General features: G+C 40.5%; 1 protein-coding gene across 6 annotated transcripts in view; it reads left to right on the forward strand.

The window, feature by feature from the left end:
* ATG13 (autophagy related 13) overlaps positions 1–16,247 on the forward strand; it is a 57,426-nt gene that overhangs the window by 16,049 nt on the left and 25,130 nt on the right. For all 6 annotated transcript variants that reach the window (XM_032356874.1, XM_032356870.1, XM_032356873.1 and 3 more), the window contains 3 exons: positions 14,030–14,111; positions 15,101–15,181; positions 15,626–15,745. In XM_032356874.1, coding sequence (XP_032212765.1) covers positions 14,043–14,111; positions 15,101–15,181; positions 15,626–15,745 — 270 coding nt within the window. In that variant the 5' untranslated portion in view covers positions 14,030–14,042. The remainder of the gene's footprint in view (positions 1–14,029; positions 14,112–15,100; positions 15,182–15,625; positions 15,746–16,247) is intronic.

Here is a 16,247-nt window from a genome sequence, read left to right on the forward strand (position 1 = left end):
TGCCCTCCAAATATGGCCCTTACGGGGATTTTCAGTTGGAGGTCTCACCTGAGGGGTGGACACTCGTCCATGCTTCTCAGTGGAGACTCCAGCGTGGCTGTCTTCATGGGGCTTCAGCTAATGAGGTTGGATGTTTTAAGTACCTGATTTGATATAACTCTTATTCTCCTTTACTGCTTACTGTTGCCCTCACCTATGCAAATTTCCCTTTTCTTTCTGTTTCTATTCGTGGTTTTTGTTTTTGTTTTTTTTAAAGATTTTATTTATTTGAGGGCACCTGGGTGGCTCAATGGGTTAAACTTCTGCCTTTGACTCAGATCATGATCTCAGGGTCCTGGAATCGAACCCCGCATCGGGCTCTCTGCTCAGCAGGGAGCCTGCTTCCCCCTCTCTGCCTGCTGCTCTGCCTATTTATGATCTCTCTTTCTGGAAAATAAATATTTATTTGAGAGAGAAAGCACGAGTGGTTGGCAGTGGGAAAGGAAAAGCTGACTCCCTTCTGAGCAGAGAGGCCCATGTGGGGCTCAGTCCCAGGGCCCTGAGATCATGACCTAAGCCGAAGGCAGATGCTTAACTGACTGAGCCACCCAGGTGCCACTCTCTTAGATTTTTATAATACCAATAAAGTGGTTTTTTCCCCCTTGGAAACTGAGAGTACTGCTCCCCCCATGAATCTTTTCTTCAGAACAGAGTGCCTCATACAGACCTGATGGAAATCCAGCATGTTCTTTGATTCATTGTTTCCAAAAAGTCAATGTCCAGTCTTCTGACATGAAGGAGGAAGGGCTGTTTTGCCCTGCGTGGAGTTATGAAAGGAGTGTAGGGCCTAGAGTGGGGTCTAACTGCTTCTTTTATGGACTTTTATAAAATAATCTTCCTGTTTCAGCTTCATTGGCCATTCTACTTTTTTAGGAGAGATCTGGTAATTCTCATTCCTTAGCCTCTTTGGGGTTCGGTTCTGATGAGTTTGCTTTGTCAGCTCTGCTCAGTCAGTTATCTATTCCTTCTGTTTTCTGTCTTCCAAAACTGTGATGCTATTATCTCCATGCGTATTCTTCTGGTCCCTGTATGCTTTTTAAGCCCTCCCACCCCCGCCCCTGCCATTTTTTGTTTTAATGGTGTTTTAGGAGTGAGTAGAAATAAACAAGCATGGAAACCTTTATACTTAACCAGTCTGTTCACTTTTTGCCTTCCAATATTTTGTTGATATCTTTCATTTGTTATTTCCTTTTCTGCCATTATTATTATTATTTTTAATATTTTATGTATTTGAGAGAGAGAGAGAGCAGAAACAGGGGCATTGGCAGATGGAGAGAGAGAGGCAGACTCCCTGCTGAGCAGGGAGCCCAACTCAGGGCTCAGTCCCGGGACTTGGAGATTGTGGCCTGAGCTGAAGGCAGATGCTTATCTAACTGAGCCACAAAGGCGCCCCCTTTTCTGCCTTTATTTACAACCTTTATATTTCTGTGCTCTTAACTGGGGATTGGGAAGATAGTTGAGATAAATGTGTACCTACTTAAGTAGAACTCATTTTCTTAAGTTAAAATTACCATTTCGGTATGAAAGTCAAAAGAAGTAGAGAACCTGCCTATCTGGTTAAGTCTGCTTTTCCCTTGTTGATTATATATTTTGCACTGGAGCAGTGGTGTAGAATCTTCTGTCTAGTATTTGGATGTCGATGATTATCTACAGCTTACGTAACAATGTAAGATTATCTACATCTTATATAACAATGAGGAGTTAAACACGAACTCCCCATTCTCTCCTTCCCCAGCTCCTGACAAGCACGCATGCTTTATGGCAATGATCTGACCTCTTGAGTACTTCATAACAGTGGTATCATACAGCATTTGTCCTTTTGTGACTGGCTTATTTCATTTAGCTAATGTCCTCAGGGTTCGTCCATGTTGTAGCATGTATCAGAATTTCCTTTTTAAGGCTGGATAATATTCCATTGTATATGTATATATTGTGTATAGACATACCACATTTTGCTTATTATATTTTCAGTACTTGTTTAAAAATAGTTTAGTATAGTATAAATCTCTACATGTTCTAAATACTTTGGGAACCTTAAAGAATTACTTGTTAGGAATTTCTGTTAATGAAAATGATGGAAGTAACTGGGTGGCTCAATCAGTTAAGCATCTGACTCTTGCTTTTGGCTCAGGTCATGATCTCAGGAGTGTGAGATGCAGCCCCATGGCTGGCTCCCCCGTAGGCTTGGAGCCTGCTTAAGATTCTCCCCCTCTCTTCCCTCCACTCTCAAGTGTGTTCTCTCACTCTCTAAAAAAATGGGGGGGGGAAACGAAATGATGTGCAGAGAATGTTGTTGAACTGAAATTGCAACTCAAAGCCCACTAAAAATTTTTTGTTGTTAAATGTATACGTCTTAAAGAAAGGCCTTAATTGAGGTTATTTCTCAGGCAGGAAAAGCTGTGAATGGTGAGTCTGGGGGAAAAGAGGTGTTGATGAGGGGATAGCAGTATTTGTGGGAGGATTACAATGTGTAAATATATTTCTGACCGAATTAAGCCATTTTATTAAAGGTAACACTTGATAAATTTAATCAAATATATGTTGGTGGGAACCACATAGAATTTTTTTGTAAATATCTGAAATTATACATAGTAATTAGGTTATGTCCCTAGGGCAAAACATTTAATAAAGAAGGTGGTAGGTAGCTGTGATTAACTTACATATTCAGGGGGTGCCTGTGTGGCTCAGTCGGTTAAGCAACTGCCTTCGGTTCAGGTCATGATCCCCAGGTCCTGGGATCAAGCCCGGCATCGGGCTCCCTGCTTGGTGGGAAGCCTGCTTCTCCGTCTCCCACTCCCTCTGCTTGTGATCCCTCTCTTGCTGTGTCCCTCTCTGTCAAATAAATAAATAAAATCTTAAAAACAAGCAAACAAACAAACAAAAACTTAGGGGCGCCTGGGTGGCTCAGTGGGTTAAAGCCTCTGCCTTTGGCTCAGGTCATGATTCCAGGGTCCTGGGATTGAGCCTTGCGTTGGTCTCTCTGCTCAGTGGGGAGCCTGCTTCCCACTACCCCCACCTCTGCCTGCCTCTCTGCCTACTTGTGATCTTCTCTCAAATAAATAAACTCTTAAAAAAAAAAAAAACCTTACATATTTAGCATATTATCAATAAGTGTGCAGAAGAGTTTGCAACATAATTGAAACACTGAGTTTGCAACATAATTGAAACGCCATAATGCTAAGAGGTGAAATGGCCTTGATTTGAACTAAGTGATAACCTAAAGCCATACTTTGGCTCAGTCCTCTAGCAGCTGATGAACTGCTTTAAAACCCACCATATTAGGGCATCTGCAGCCTTAATGTAAACAGCCTTTTAGTCAGTTACAATGTGTTGGTGATGACAACGAATGTGGGCCATGGTCTGCAATGCCTAAAGAATCGTAAAGCCAAGTGAATACATACATTGTCAGTTAAGAAGCCTCTCTAGGCTTTCTGGGTTGGCGGGGAGAGAATGCCCCGCAGATGGGTTGGGGGGAGGGGCAGAGTGAGGGAGAATCCCAGGCAGGGTCCACAGGAGGAGTGTGGAGCCTGGTGCAGGGCTTGATTCCAGGCTCCTGAGATACAGAGTCAGACGCTTAACCATCTGAGCCACCCAGTTACCCTTCTCTAGACTCTTGGTGGAATTCCAGTCTGCTTGCCCCTGAGGTGGAGAAAGATACATGAATCTCATTGTAGGATGATACCTAGTTAACCTTCGGAAATAATCTTGGTTTCACAAAATGGCCGCTTTTAGGAAAGGCATTATGTTGATCACTTAATGCTTCTATTTCCATCTACTTAGCCATTTTATTTTTCAAATAATAAACTGGATTTATGGTATATACACTCTCTTATAACTGAAGTTGTCCTCAAAACCCTGATTGAACTAATAAAATTGTTTTTTTGAGCATGTATGTCCAAGGATTAGACACTGGTTCTGGATCACCATTTGTTTGGTAATTTCAGTGACCAAGATCTTTCATAAGAAAGTGCTAGCAGGGGCGCCTGGGTGGCTCAGTGGGTTAAGCCACTGCCTTCGGCTCAGGTCATGATCTCAGGGTCCTGGGATCGAGTCCCGCATCGGGCTCTTTGCTCAGCAGGGAGTCTGCCTCCTCCTCTCTCTCTCTCTCTGCCTGCCTCTCTGCCTACTTGTGATCTCTCTTTGTCAAATAAATAAATAAAATCTTAAAAAAAAAAATTCTAAAAAAAAAAAAAAATTGCTAGCAGACCTCTGATTACCTTTTCAAAATCATCTCACCTGTTTTCCCTGCTGACTTTGCATGGACAATCATGAAGTTGAAACTTAGGAGTTTGTCAAAATTTCTGGAACATAAGAGCAATATGAGATAATGCTTTACTTACTCTTTTAGCATTGTGCCTGAGGTTTACAAGGTAACCTAGAAGGTGTTGAGGAAAACTTTTCCTACGTTCTTATGTTTAGTACCTAAGAGCCTGCAATTTAAACTGACATGAGACTATCAACTATAGGAGTACTCAGTGATGAATAACCCTGGTGGTTAGCATTTGGGACTTACAGGTCTAATTTAGTAAGAGAAAGAGGCCTAGGAGAAAAGGCTTATTTTATTTTATTTTTTAAAATATTTATTTATTTGACAGACAGAGATCACAAGTAGGCAGAGAGGCAGGCAGAGAGAGAGGGGGAAGCAGGCTCCCCGCAAAGCAGAGAACCCGAAGTGGGGCTCGATCCCAGGACCCCGGGATCATGAACTGAGCCGAAGGCAGAGGCTTTATAACCCACGGAGCCACCCAGTTGCCCCGAGAAAAGGCATCTTTAAAAAAGATGTATTTTTATTTAGTCATTCATTCATTCATTCATTCATATCTCTCCCCAACATTGGGCTTGAACTCACGACCCAGAGATCAAGAGCTGAAGGCTGATCCCACTAAGCCAGCCAGGTACCGGGTGGTGGGGGGGGCGGGTTGGGGGCAGGGGGAGACTTTTATGGGAAGAACAAATAAGTTTCTTTTTTTTTTTTTAAGATTTTATTTATTTATTTATCTATTTATTTATTTGACAGACAGAGATCACAAGTAGGCAGAGAGAGAGAGGAGGAAGCAGGCTCCCCACTGAGCAGAGAGCCCGATGCAGGGCTCGATCCCAGGACCCTGGGATCATGACCTGAGCCGAAGGCAGAGGCTTTAACTCACTGAGCCACCCAGACGCCCCACAAATCAGTTTCTTTAGAAAAGACAAATGAGGGGCGCCTGGGTGGCTCAGTGGGTTAAGCCGCTGCCTTCGGCTCAGGTCATGATCTCGGGGTCCTGGGATCGAGTCCCGCATCGGGCTCTCTGCTCGGCGGGGAGCCTGCTTCCCTCTCTCTCTCTCTCTGCCTGCCTCTCCATCTACTTGTGATTTCTTTCAAATAAATAAATAAAATCTTTAAAAAAAAAAAAAAAAAGAAAAGACAAATGAGTCTTTAGGAGAACAAATGGGAGATAAAAAAGTTTATGATAATATTTGTTTAGGTAAGTGCAAATGGTCTATCTTCTTCCTGACCTTGAAACTCCCACGGAGTGGGGACTTGTGATCTCTCTCTCAGAAGTAGATGCCAACCTGAAATGGGAATTTATGGCTGTCCTCATTTTTCAGAAGTTTCTGCTTTTAGTCAGATAAGGGAAGCCCAAGAAGGTTTCTTTCTACATCTGTTGAATCTCAAATGTCTTCAGCTTAAAATAATCTTTATGCCAAAGTGGCTTATTTTGGGATGGCATATCCTGATCTCGTTCAAATGTAGAGTAACCAAGTGAGTCTCTTCCAGCTAAGAAATGAGACCTGGATTAAGGTGGTTCTTTGGAAATGAAAATGTAGCACATATATAAAAGGATTTTGTATAAGCAAGAACTTGAAGGATTTAGTAACTGGCTAGTATTAGTAAAGGGCAGAAAAAAGGGATGAATTGTAGGTCCATTTTTAATTTCCCTTTCAAGTCCTTGGAACATTCGAGGAAGGACTGTTAAAACAAGCAAGGCATAGGGTAAACTTTATATTCTAAAGGATGAATTAACTGCTAGATAGGCGAGGCCTGAGGGAACAACAAGCTCTGATGTCTGTAGATAACTTTTTCCCCAGTGGAGATCTCGCCCCTTTTGGCTCTGTAACTAACTCTAGTTACATAATCCTTTAGTTCCTACCTCCGAACAAAAAGTCACAAGAGTCATTGTGCTATTATGTTTGCATTGGTAGGTGTTCTGGTGGTGGGAACACAGTTCCCCACTTCAGTATTAAATAAGGGCAGTACAACCCTCCAGCATTATTCTTATCTCAGATCTGTTGCTGTGGTTGCTTCAGGGCCTTGAACAGTTTAACCCTTTAAAAGGCTTTATATTTACCATAACATTTGTTGGTGTTCTTTTCTTTTTTTTTTTTTTTTAATCTTTTTTTTTTTTTTTAAAGATTTTATTTATTTGACAGATAGAGATCACAAGTAGGCAGAGAGGCAGCCAGAGAGAGAGAGAGGAGGAAGCAGGCTCCCTGCTGAGCAGAGAGCCCGATGCGGGACTCGATCCCAGGACCCTGAGATCATGACCTGAGCCGAAGGCAGCGGCTTAACCCACTGAGCCACCCAGGCACCCTGTTGGTGTTCTTTTCAACCAATATTCAGGAAGGTCTGAAAGTGGGTGTATGCTTCAAAATGCTGTCAGACAGACAAGTGGTAGGCTCTAAAAGATAAGTCCTTTCTAATTTGGATCACTTCGGGCCTTAACCTATCATTGATCACAGTAGACTCTACTGTGGCATCTGAGTCCCTCAGTCCTTTCTTCTCAGGTGCTTTGTTTCTCCTTCATTGGTTTCTCCACCCCCCCCCCCCATTTGCTCAAATAGTGCTGTGTTGTAGAGAAAATCCTTTTCACAGCAGCTTGAGGTCTCTTCCTTCTAAACTTCTCAGAATCGAGCTGAAGCACCCCTGCTCTTAAGAGGTGATCCTCTCGGGAACCTGGGTGGCTCAGTTGGTTAAGCAACTGCCTTTGGCTCAGGTCCTGATCCTAGACTCCCCGGATCATCACACATCGGGCTCCCTGCTCATTGGGAGGTCTGATTCTCCCTCTGACCCTCCTCACTCTCAATGCTTTCTCTCTCTCTCTCTCACTCTCTCTCTCTCATTCTTTCTCAAATAAATAAAATCTTAAAAAAAAAAAAAAGGTGATTCACTCAAAGATCATTAGCAACATGATGTTAAGTCCAGTGGCATTTTTCTCATCACCTTGAAAGTGAAGGAAACCAGAATGTGAATATGCCTCTTTGAAATAAAAATTATTTTGATTTGAAGGCCATTAAGCAGTAAATGTTGAAGAACCTGTCTTTACCTTCCACTTTTCTGCCCGAAGGTGAGATAAATTTTCCTTTTCTTTTTTTTTTTTTTTAAAGATTTTATTTATTTGTTTGACAGAGAGAGATCACAAGTAGGCAGAGAGGCAGGCAGAGATAGAGAGAGAGAGGGAAGCAGGCTGCCCGCTGAGCAGAGAGCCTGATGCGGGGCTCGATCCCAGGACCCTGAGATCATGACCTGAGCCGAAGGAAGTGGCTTAACCCACTGAGCCACCCAGATGCCCCAAATTCTCCTTTTCTTAGAGACAGACTCTTACGGCTCAGAGAAGGCACCGGTGGAATCTGCAAACAAAGCTTACCCCATTAGTTTCCTCCCATATATTTACCTTCCCACAGTTTGCCACCCTTGGAAGCCTAGAACTGCTTTCCTTTGTCTTGTCATTTCTCTACAACTTTATCATTCTTTGTTGAAGATCCCATATAAGCCACAGTTCTAAGCCACACTCTTCGATTACTTTTCTGTTGAGGTCTGGCTCTCTGCTGAACAGGGAACCTGATGCAGGACTTGGTCAAGGATCCTGGGATCATGACCCTAGCCAAAAACAGCCGCCTAACCGGACTGAGCCACGTAGGTGCCCCTCTGCTGAGGTCTCTTTTGTGAGATGTGCACTGCAGGTGTTAATAAACCGTTTTTCGGGGCACCTGGGAGGCTCAGTGGGTTAAGGCCTCTGCCTTCGGCTGAGGTCCTGATCCCAGGGTCCTGGGATCAAGCCTCGCATCAGGCTCTCTGCTCGGCCAGGAGCCTGCTTCCTCCTCTCTCTCTCTCTGCCCACCTCTCTGCCTACTTGTGATCTCTGTCTGTCAAATAAGTAAATAAATAATCTTTAAAAACAAAAAACCGTTTTTCTCCTGTTAATCTGTCCTTTTGTTAAAGACGCCCAGCTGGAAACCTGAGGGGTAGAGGTAAAGTTTTGCCTCTTCCACAAGTACTTTTATGTTATTTGACCATCCCTTCAATCTTGAAACTTACTTCCTCTCAGTTTCTATGATGACTGCTCAGAAATCATTTTTCATATTTCTTTGATAAGTTCTGGCATTTCTCTTTATGGTATTTTCCTGGGGCCTTTGTTATTTTTCCCTTCTGTCTTCCATGGTGATTTCATCTACTGCTATGGTTTTTAAACTATTCCTTCTTTTTGGAGAATTTCTCCTTCTCTCCAACTTTAACCTCAGTCTTACCCTTTCCATTAATTACAAGTTGGTTATTTGGTGTTTTGATTTGACCTATTAAGTAACCTGAACTGATTATCAAAAAATAATGAACCTCAACCCCAAACTTCTGCAACAGGAAATATTAATTTATGATGGATCATGAATGTAAACATGAAAGGCAAACAATAACATTTTTAGAAGAAAAGAAGATTTTCATGACTTTGAGATCAGCAAAAATTTTTTTCAGCAGAGCACAAAGAAGTGCTAAAAAACAAGTTGAGAAATTTGACTTATCAATTAAGAACCTCTGTTAATCAAAAGACTCCATAAGAGGCTATTACTCAGCAATAGAAACAAATGAACATGAACATAGAACACAACATGGATGAACCTCAAAATAATTATGCTAAGTGAAAGAAGCCAAAGAGTACATACTTTCTGATTTCATTTATATAAAACTCTAGACAATGCAGGTAGGTATCTATGGTGATAGAAAGCAGGGCAGTAGTTGCCAAAGGATGAGGCATTGAGGAGGTACTGGAAGGAGAGATTACAATGGGGATACTTTGTGGTAATGGTTTACAGTTACAAATAGATGTCACCACTTACAGCATCTTGGAGCATCTGGGTGGGTCCCTTAGTTAAGCGTCTGACTCTTGATTTCTGTTCAGGTCATGATCTCAGGGTTGTGGGACTGAGCTCTGAGTCAGGCTCTGCGGTTAGCGTGGAGTTTGCTTGTCCTTCTCTCTCTGCTCCCCTGCCCCTATGCTCACTTGCTCTCAAATAAAATCTTTAAAAAAAAAAAACTTACTATGTGTTGCATTTCCAGTGTATTTTTTATTGTCAGTTATACCTCAGCAAGGCTGTTTTTAATGTGGAAATAAACACAAAAATGAGAATGGGTGAAGCCTATTTAATCAGAGCTTGTCATAGCAGGGGAGTTAGCCGCCATCACTCGCATTGGCAAAGACTCAAAGGCAGGTAGACCAGTGGGAAGCTTTATAGTGGAGGAAAGGAAGAACTTCAGATATGTCCTGATTTGGGGTTATTGGCATGGGAAAGCTCTAGGCAGCCTAACTACAAGTGGGGGCATCCTATGTGGTTATTTAGGTTTATATATTTGGCTTTCTGTGGTTGGTCCTAAGTTGGAACCAGGGAGGAAAATTAGGGGAAGTATTTGGGGCTTATTACTCAAGTCTTGACTCTTTGGGGTCAGTTTTTTAGGGTTACTGTTGGCTTCCTGGACTAGTTAGTTGGTAGAGATAGTTTGGCTTCCTTGACTGATTACTGTAGATAGTATGTTGACTTCTTGGGCTAGATAATGGAGATGTTAGTTTCACTTCCTTTCTGGGCTGGTTCCTGCAGGTTGTGGGTCAGAGCTCTATTTTGATACAGTAGTCTGGCCTTTGTCCATTAGTATATTCAGACTCTCATGAAAAGAAACAGATGCTGTAAGAAAGGCAAGACACAAACTGGGAGAAGATATTTATAGTGCATATCCAACAAAGTACTTATATCCACTATATATATATTTTAGAAACTTCAACAGTTTAGTAAAAAAAAGATAACCTAATTTTTAATTGGGCAAAATACTTGAACTAGAACTTCATTAAAGATGATTTCCAAGTAGCCAATAAGCTTATGAAAAGATGCTAATGGGGGAATCCAGTGTTCATTTAATCACTAATTTAATCACTAATCATCTAATACAGATTAAATGAGATTCTACCGCACCTCTACCAGGATGGCTGAAATTTAAGAATCAGTAGTACCAGGTAGTGGTATAGCTGTGGAGCATCTGGAACCATCATATACTGCTGATGGGTGTGTACATCGGTACAAATTCTGGAAAACTGTCCGTGTCTGGTAAAACTAGGTACTTATACTTTGTGACCCAGCATTAATAATGCTGGGCTTACAGCTGATGGCAAGGAGTGTTTATATCCACCAAAAGATTTGTGTAAAAATACAATAGCCAAAACCAGGAAGCAACGCAAATGGTTATCTGCTGGAATTTATAAACAGTTTGTGATAATATTTGTAAAGTGGAGTGCTACATAGCAATGAAAAAAAAAGAATAAAGTTCCACATGCAGCATTATGATTTTCACAGGCATGACTTGAATAAAGGAAGCTACCCACAAAAGAGTTAATATTGTTTGATTCCATTTATTTAAATGGAATGATTTGTAAGAATAGATAAAACTGATCTGTGATGATAGAAGTCAGAATGATGGTTACTTTTTCCTGAGGGGACACAAGGGAACCCTCTGAACTATTGGAAATGTTCTGTAACTTGATCTGAATTGCAGTTATATGGATATATACAAACAAAGTATCTATCAAAATAGAAATGAAAACAATAAGATATTTATTGAGCTGTATACCCAAGATTTGTACATTTCACTACATGTAAGTTATACCCCATTTTTATTTATTTTTCTTTTTCTTTTTTGTACTTTTAAGTTTTTATTTAAATTCCAGTTAGTTAACATATAGTGTAGTATGAGCTTTAGGAGTAGAATTTAGTGATTCCATCACTTATATGTCCTAGTGCTCATCACAAGTGCCCTCTTTAATTCTTATCATCCGTTTAATCCATCCCCCGTTCACATCTCCTCCAGCAACCCTCAGTTTGTTCTCTATAGTTCTGTTTCATGGTTTGCCTTTGTCTTTTTCCCCGTGTTCATTTGTTCCATTTCTTAAATTCTACATGAGTGAAATTGTTTGGTATTTGTCGTTTTTGACTGTCTTATTTCACTTTGCATAATATACTCTATTTCCATCAACATCATTGCAAATGGCAAGATTTCATCCTTTTTTTTTTTTTAAGATTTTATTTATTTATTTGACACAGAGAGAGATCACAAGTAGGCAGAGAGGCAGGCAGAGAGAGAGGAGGAAGCAGGCTCCCCGCTGAGCAGAGAGCCCCATGTGGGGCTCTATCCCAGGATCCTGGGATCATGACCTGAGCCGAAGGCAGAGGCTTTAACCCACTGAGCCACCCAGGCACCCCCCCCTTTTTTTTTGGTCAGAGTGAAAGAGAGCATGGCAGGGGGAGGGAGAGGGAGAAGCGGAAGCAGGCTCCCTCCTGAGCAAGGAGCCTGATGTGGGATTCAATCCCAGGACCCTTTGATCATGACCTGAGCCAAAGGCAGACACTTAACCAACTGAACCACCCAAATGTCCTGCAAGATTTCATTCTTTTTGATGGCTGAGCAGTATTCAATCGTGTGTGTGTATATATGTGTGCATATATATGTATATATGTGTGTATATATATGTATATATATATATATCACAAGTTCTTTATCCATTTGTTGATGGGTATTTGGGCTCTTTCCATAATTTGGGTATTGTTGATAGTGCTGATATAAAAATTGGAATGCATATATCCCTTCGAATCAGTATTTTTGTCTTGTTTGGGTAAACACCCAGTAGTGAAATTGCTGGATCATGGGGTAGTTCTATTTTTAACTTTTTGAGGAGCCTTCATAGTGCTTTCAAGAGTGGTTTCACCAGTTTGCATTCTTGCCAACATTGTAAGAGGGTTCACCCTTTTCCACATTCTCACCAACACCTGTTATGTTTTTTGTATTGTTGATTTTAGCCATTCTGACAGGTGTGAGGTGATATCTTATTGTAGGTTTGGTTTGTATTTCCCTGATGATGAGTGAAATTGAGCATACTCCATGTGTCTGTTGACCAACTGTATGTCTTCTTTGGAAGAATGTCTGTTCATGTCTTCTGCCCATTTCTTAACTGGATTATTTGTGTTTTGGATGTTGAATTTGGTAAGTTCTTTATATATTTTGGATACTCACCCTTTATCATATATGTCGTTTGCAAATATCTTCTCCCATTCTGTAGGTTGCCTTTTAGTTTTGATTTTTTTCTTTGGTTGTGCAGATTTTTATCTTGATGAAGTCCCAGTAGTTCATTTTTACTTTTGTTTCCCTTTCCTCAGCTCGGGAGACAAATGTAGTTAAGAAGTTGCTATGGCTGATGCCAAAGAGGTTGCTGCCTGTGTTTTCTAGGATTTTGATGGTTTTCCTGTTTCACATTTAGGTGTTTCATCCATTTTGAATTTATTTTTGTGTATGGTATTATATCTCAGTTTTTAAAATTTCCAGTTTCAGCTATTTTCTATTTATACATTTCCTTAAAACTAGCTTCCTGTTTATTGTTAACTGAAACCTTGTTAAACTTTTTGTAGTCAGTCCTTAAATCCCATCAGCTCTTCCTTTAAAATATCTCCCACCCATACTGTCTCCAAACCATAACTGTACTAGAGTTTTAGCCTTGACCACAAGCCTGCATTATTGCCAAGGACTTAACTGGTCTCCCTGCTTTTCATACTCAAAACTGTTCTACAATACGCTAGCAAAGCTCTTTCTAAAGCACCATTCAGATGATGCTAGCACTCTGATCCTGTTAGTTCCTTTCCTCAAAGATCTTGAAGGAGCTCCCGTTTCTGTTGTATTAGGCTTGCATTGCATTCAAGATTCTCATGATCTGGCCCCAACCAGCCATACTATCTCCCTGTCCATACATAGTCCTCTAAAAAACTGGGATACTTAATAGTTCCAAATCCATTTTGCTCTCTGATGCTGATACTCTTTGTTCATGTTCTTCTCTCCCTAAATGTTTTTGCTTCCTCATACCAGCTCTACCTGAAGCCATTTCAACCTGAGGAGCTGTGATGTACTCCATGAAATCCATGAACCCCCTGAAGTTATATCCAAACATTTCTATATGTGTGCATTTTTCTAGAGAAGGGGCTTGTCTTGTTACCAGATTCTCAAAAGGGGTCCCCAAAGTTAAACTGATTTAGTGCCCTTCTGAAGGAATACAGATGATCTTATTTTATGTTTTTTTTTAAGATTTTGTTTATTTATTGGAGAGAGAGAGAGAGAGAGCAAGAGCATGTGTGAGCAGGGGGAGGGGAAAGGGAAAAAGAACGCCAGGCAGACTCCAGCTCTTGAGGAGCCACACTGCACTTAATCTCACCACCCTGAGATCATGCCCTGAGCCAAAATCAAGAGTGAGACGCTTAACCGACTGAGCCACCCAGGCACCCCTCATTTTATCTTTTAACAGAATTTTTGTCTTGTTAGAAATTTAGTCCTCAGTATGGTGGGTAGTAGAACTTTTTTTAATAGATGAATTATAGTTAAAGCTCAAAGTTTCAGATGCAGGTAAAATGGCCTGTCCTCATCCATTGTTCAGGTCCCTAGACTTTGGTTCTTTTCTTGTGTGTGTGTGTTAAGGAAGTATTCTTTTTTTCCATTCCGGAATGGGAATTAAATTTTACAGCCTAGATTTTCTTTGTGAGGAATTTATTTTCCTCAAAAGATACTATCTTAATATTTTTTCACTTTGGTATCTTAGGGAGAAATTTTTTTCCCTCCCACATGACTGTTTGCACAGCTAGACAATACCATCTCTGTATGCTTTGAATTTAAAAGATATTAGTCACATTTTTCAACACTTTTTTTTTTTTCCTGTTTTAGATTCCTATAGGCAATGGAAACTGATCTCAATTCCCAGGACAGAAAGGACCTGGACAAGTTTATTAAATTTTTTGCCCTCAAGGTAATATATCTATTCTCTTGAGCTCAGAACTGTTAGAAATAACTTCCGTGCTTCTCCCTTTTTGGAAATATAGAATAACAGCTTGCAGCTTGCCCATTTTAAGGGATACTTCTGTCTGTTGTAAACCAAACTGTGAAGTTTGGGGGCGGTACTGGGGGTGTAACTAAAAAGTAGCTTCCAATTTTCCACAGCTACTTGTTCAAAAAAAATTTTTTTTTGCAAGGCTGTTTGCAGAAATGTCAAACTATTATGCCAGGTTATTGGCACAGTATGTTCCCTTGGGGTGGGAACAAAGACAGTGGACTGGAATGGACAGCATTTCAGGCATCCTTCCCAAAGCATCAGCTAACTCTGAAATGTCTGACTTCCATTTATTGTTCCCTTCTGGGTAAATGAGGAATTAAAACTGAATCTTGAATGCTTGAGAAGTTATATTTTCTTGAGAAGTTATATTTTCTTAAATCTAAAAATCATTTCCACCTCTATCACTCCTTCTCATGATTGCCATGTAAAAAACAATCCATGCAGTAGATTCTGGTTGTAAAATTAGTTGGGAGACTTTTGCCATATGGGCCAAATGATATGAATAATTGTGGAATCCTTGGTTTAAATCTACTATGATTACATAAGTGTACGGCAGTGAATATTTAAACCTACGGTTGGACTTGTTTCTTTATGAAAGTCAGAGCTACCATGTGCAAATTTCCTTCTGCCATGTGAGAATATTACAGATCCCAAGCCTTAAACTAAAATTCCTCCAATCAGTTGACATTATGCCCTCAGGAATATTTACAGTATTATTTTTGTGTCGTGGTTTTTTTTAATATGTTCTTGAATTTTAAAATCCGGTTATTTCCTAAAGTGATGTTACGATCATTGGCATCTTTTTAAGCCTGCATTCAGGGGGTGTTAACCCTGATTGTGAGTCAGATCAATTTAAGACTCTTCATCATTGATATTTTTTCTTGTTTGTTTGCTTTTTTTTTTAGACTGTCCAAGTGATTGTCCAGGCTCGACTTGGCGAGAAGATTTGCACTCGCTCATCTTCATCCCCAACGGGTTCAGATTGGGTAAAGTTCCTGGTTTGTTTTTTTTTTTAAGGCGTGTTTGTCATCAGGAATTGTACATGGTGCAGTTGCAAAGAATACAGTTTATAGTATTACTAAATCATAACATTAATATGTCGAATTCCATTTGATTCATTCACTTGGAAAGTACATTCTTCATCAGATGGTAGCCCTAGGTTTGTATGATTTTCATCTTTCTTCTGCAGTCGGGGAAAAATTTAGTCTTTAGGAAAATACCTTGTTGACTGATTTTTATAATAAGTCATTACCTCTTTCAATCTGAGTTTTGGGGCTTTGATGCAGGACTTTTCTGGGCAAGGGAGAAATGAATGGATGTCCTTCATCACTCAAAGCTATGCCCGCATTACCCAGCATAACCATCTCACTGCTTTATGTTCCCGTAATGTGCCTTGTGAGTGTTTAACAAAAGTCTCTTTTGTTTTCTAGTTCAATTTAGCAATCAAAGACATCCCAGAGGTTACACATGAAGCAAAAAAGGCGCTGGCAGGACAGTTGCCTGCTGTTGGGAGATCGATGTGTGTGGAGATCTCACTCAAGACTTCTGAGGTAAGGTTATGGCCAGGGTGGTGTGTTCATTTGGCACTCAAAGCTCTTCACACTCCGGTTCCAATTCAACTTCATTCCTGCCTCCTCCCTCTCTGAATTTAGCATTCTCTGAGGAGGTCATGCTTTTTGTATTTATTCTCCCAAACACTTGAAATGGGCTTTTTGTCCTCCTCATGTGTCAACTATGTATGAAATGTTTCTACTTAATCCTTCAAGACTCATGTGCTCTTGAAACCCCCTTTCTAGTGGGAGAGGTAACTACTTTCCTTAGATTTACCATATGCTTTGTTTACATTGTTTCTAAAATACAGTTGATGTACTGTGATTTTTTATAGATGTGTTTTTACTTATTTCACATCAGGATCAAGGCAGATATTGTTACTTGTGTGTTTATTGATTTATTTCCATTATAAGATTGTGAAGCTGGGGTGCTATAATAAAAGGCAGTTGGAGTTTGGAGCTGCACAGACCCAAGTTCAGATCCTAGCTGAGTGACTTTGGC

The sequence above is a fragment of the Mustela erminea genome, chromosome 9 (genome assembly GCF_009829155.1).
Source record: "Mustela erminea isolate mMusErm1 chromosome 9, mMusErm1.Pri, whole genome shotgun sequence".
In the NCBI taxonomy this organism is placed as follows: domain Eukaryota; kingdom Metazoa; phylum Chordata; class Mammalia; order Carnivora; family Mustelidae; genus Mustela; species Mustela erminea.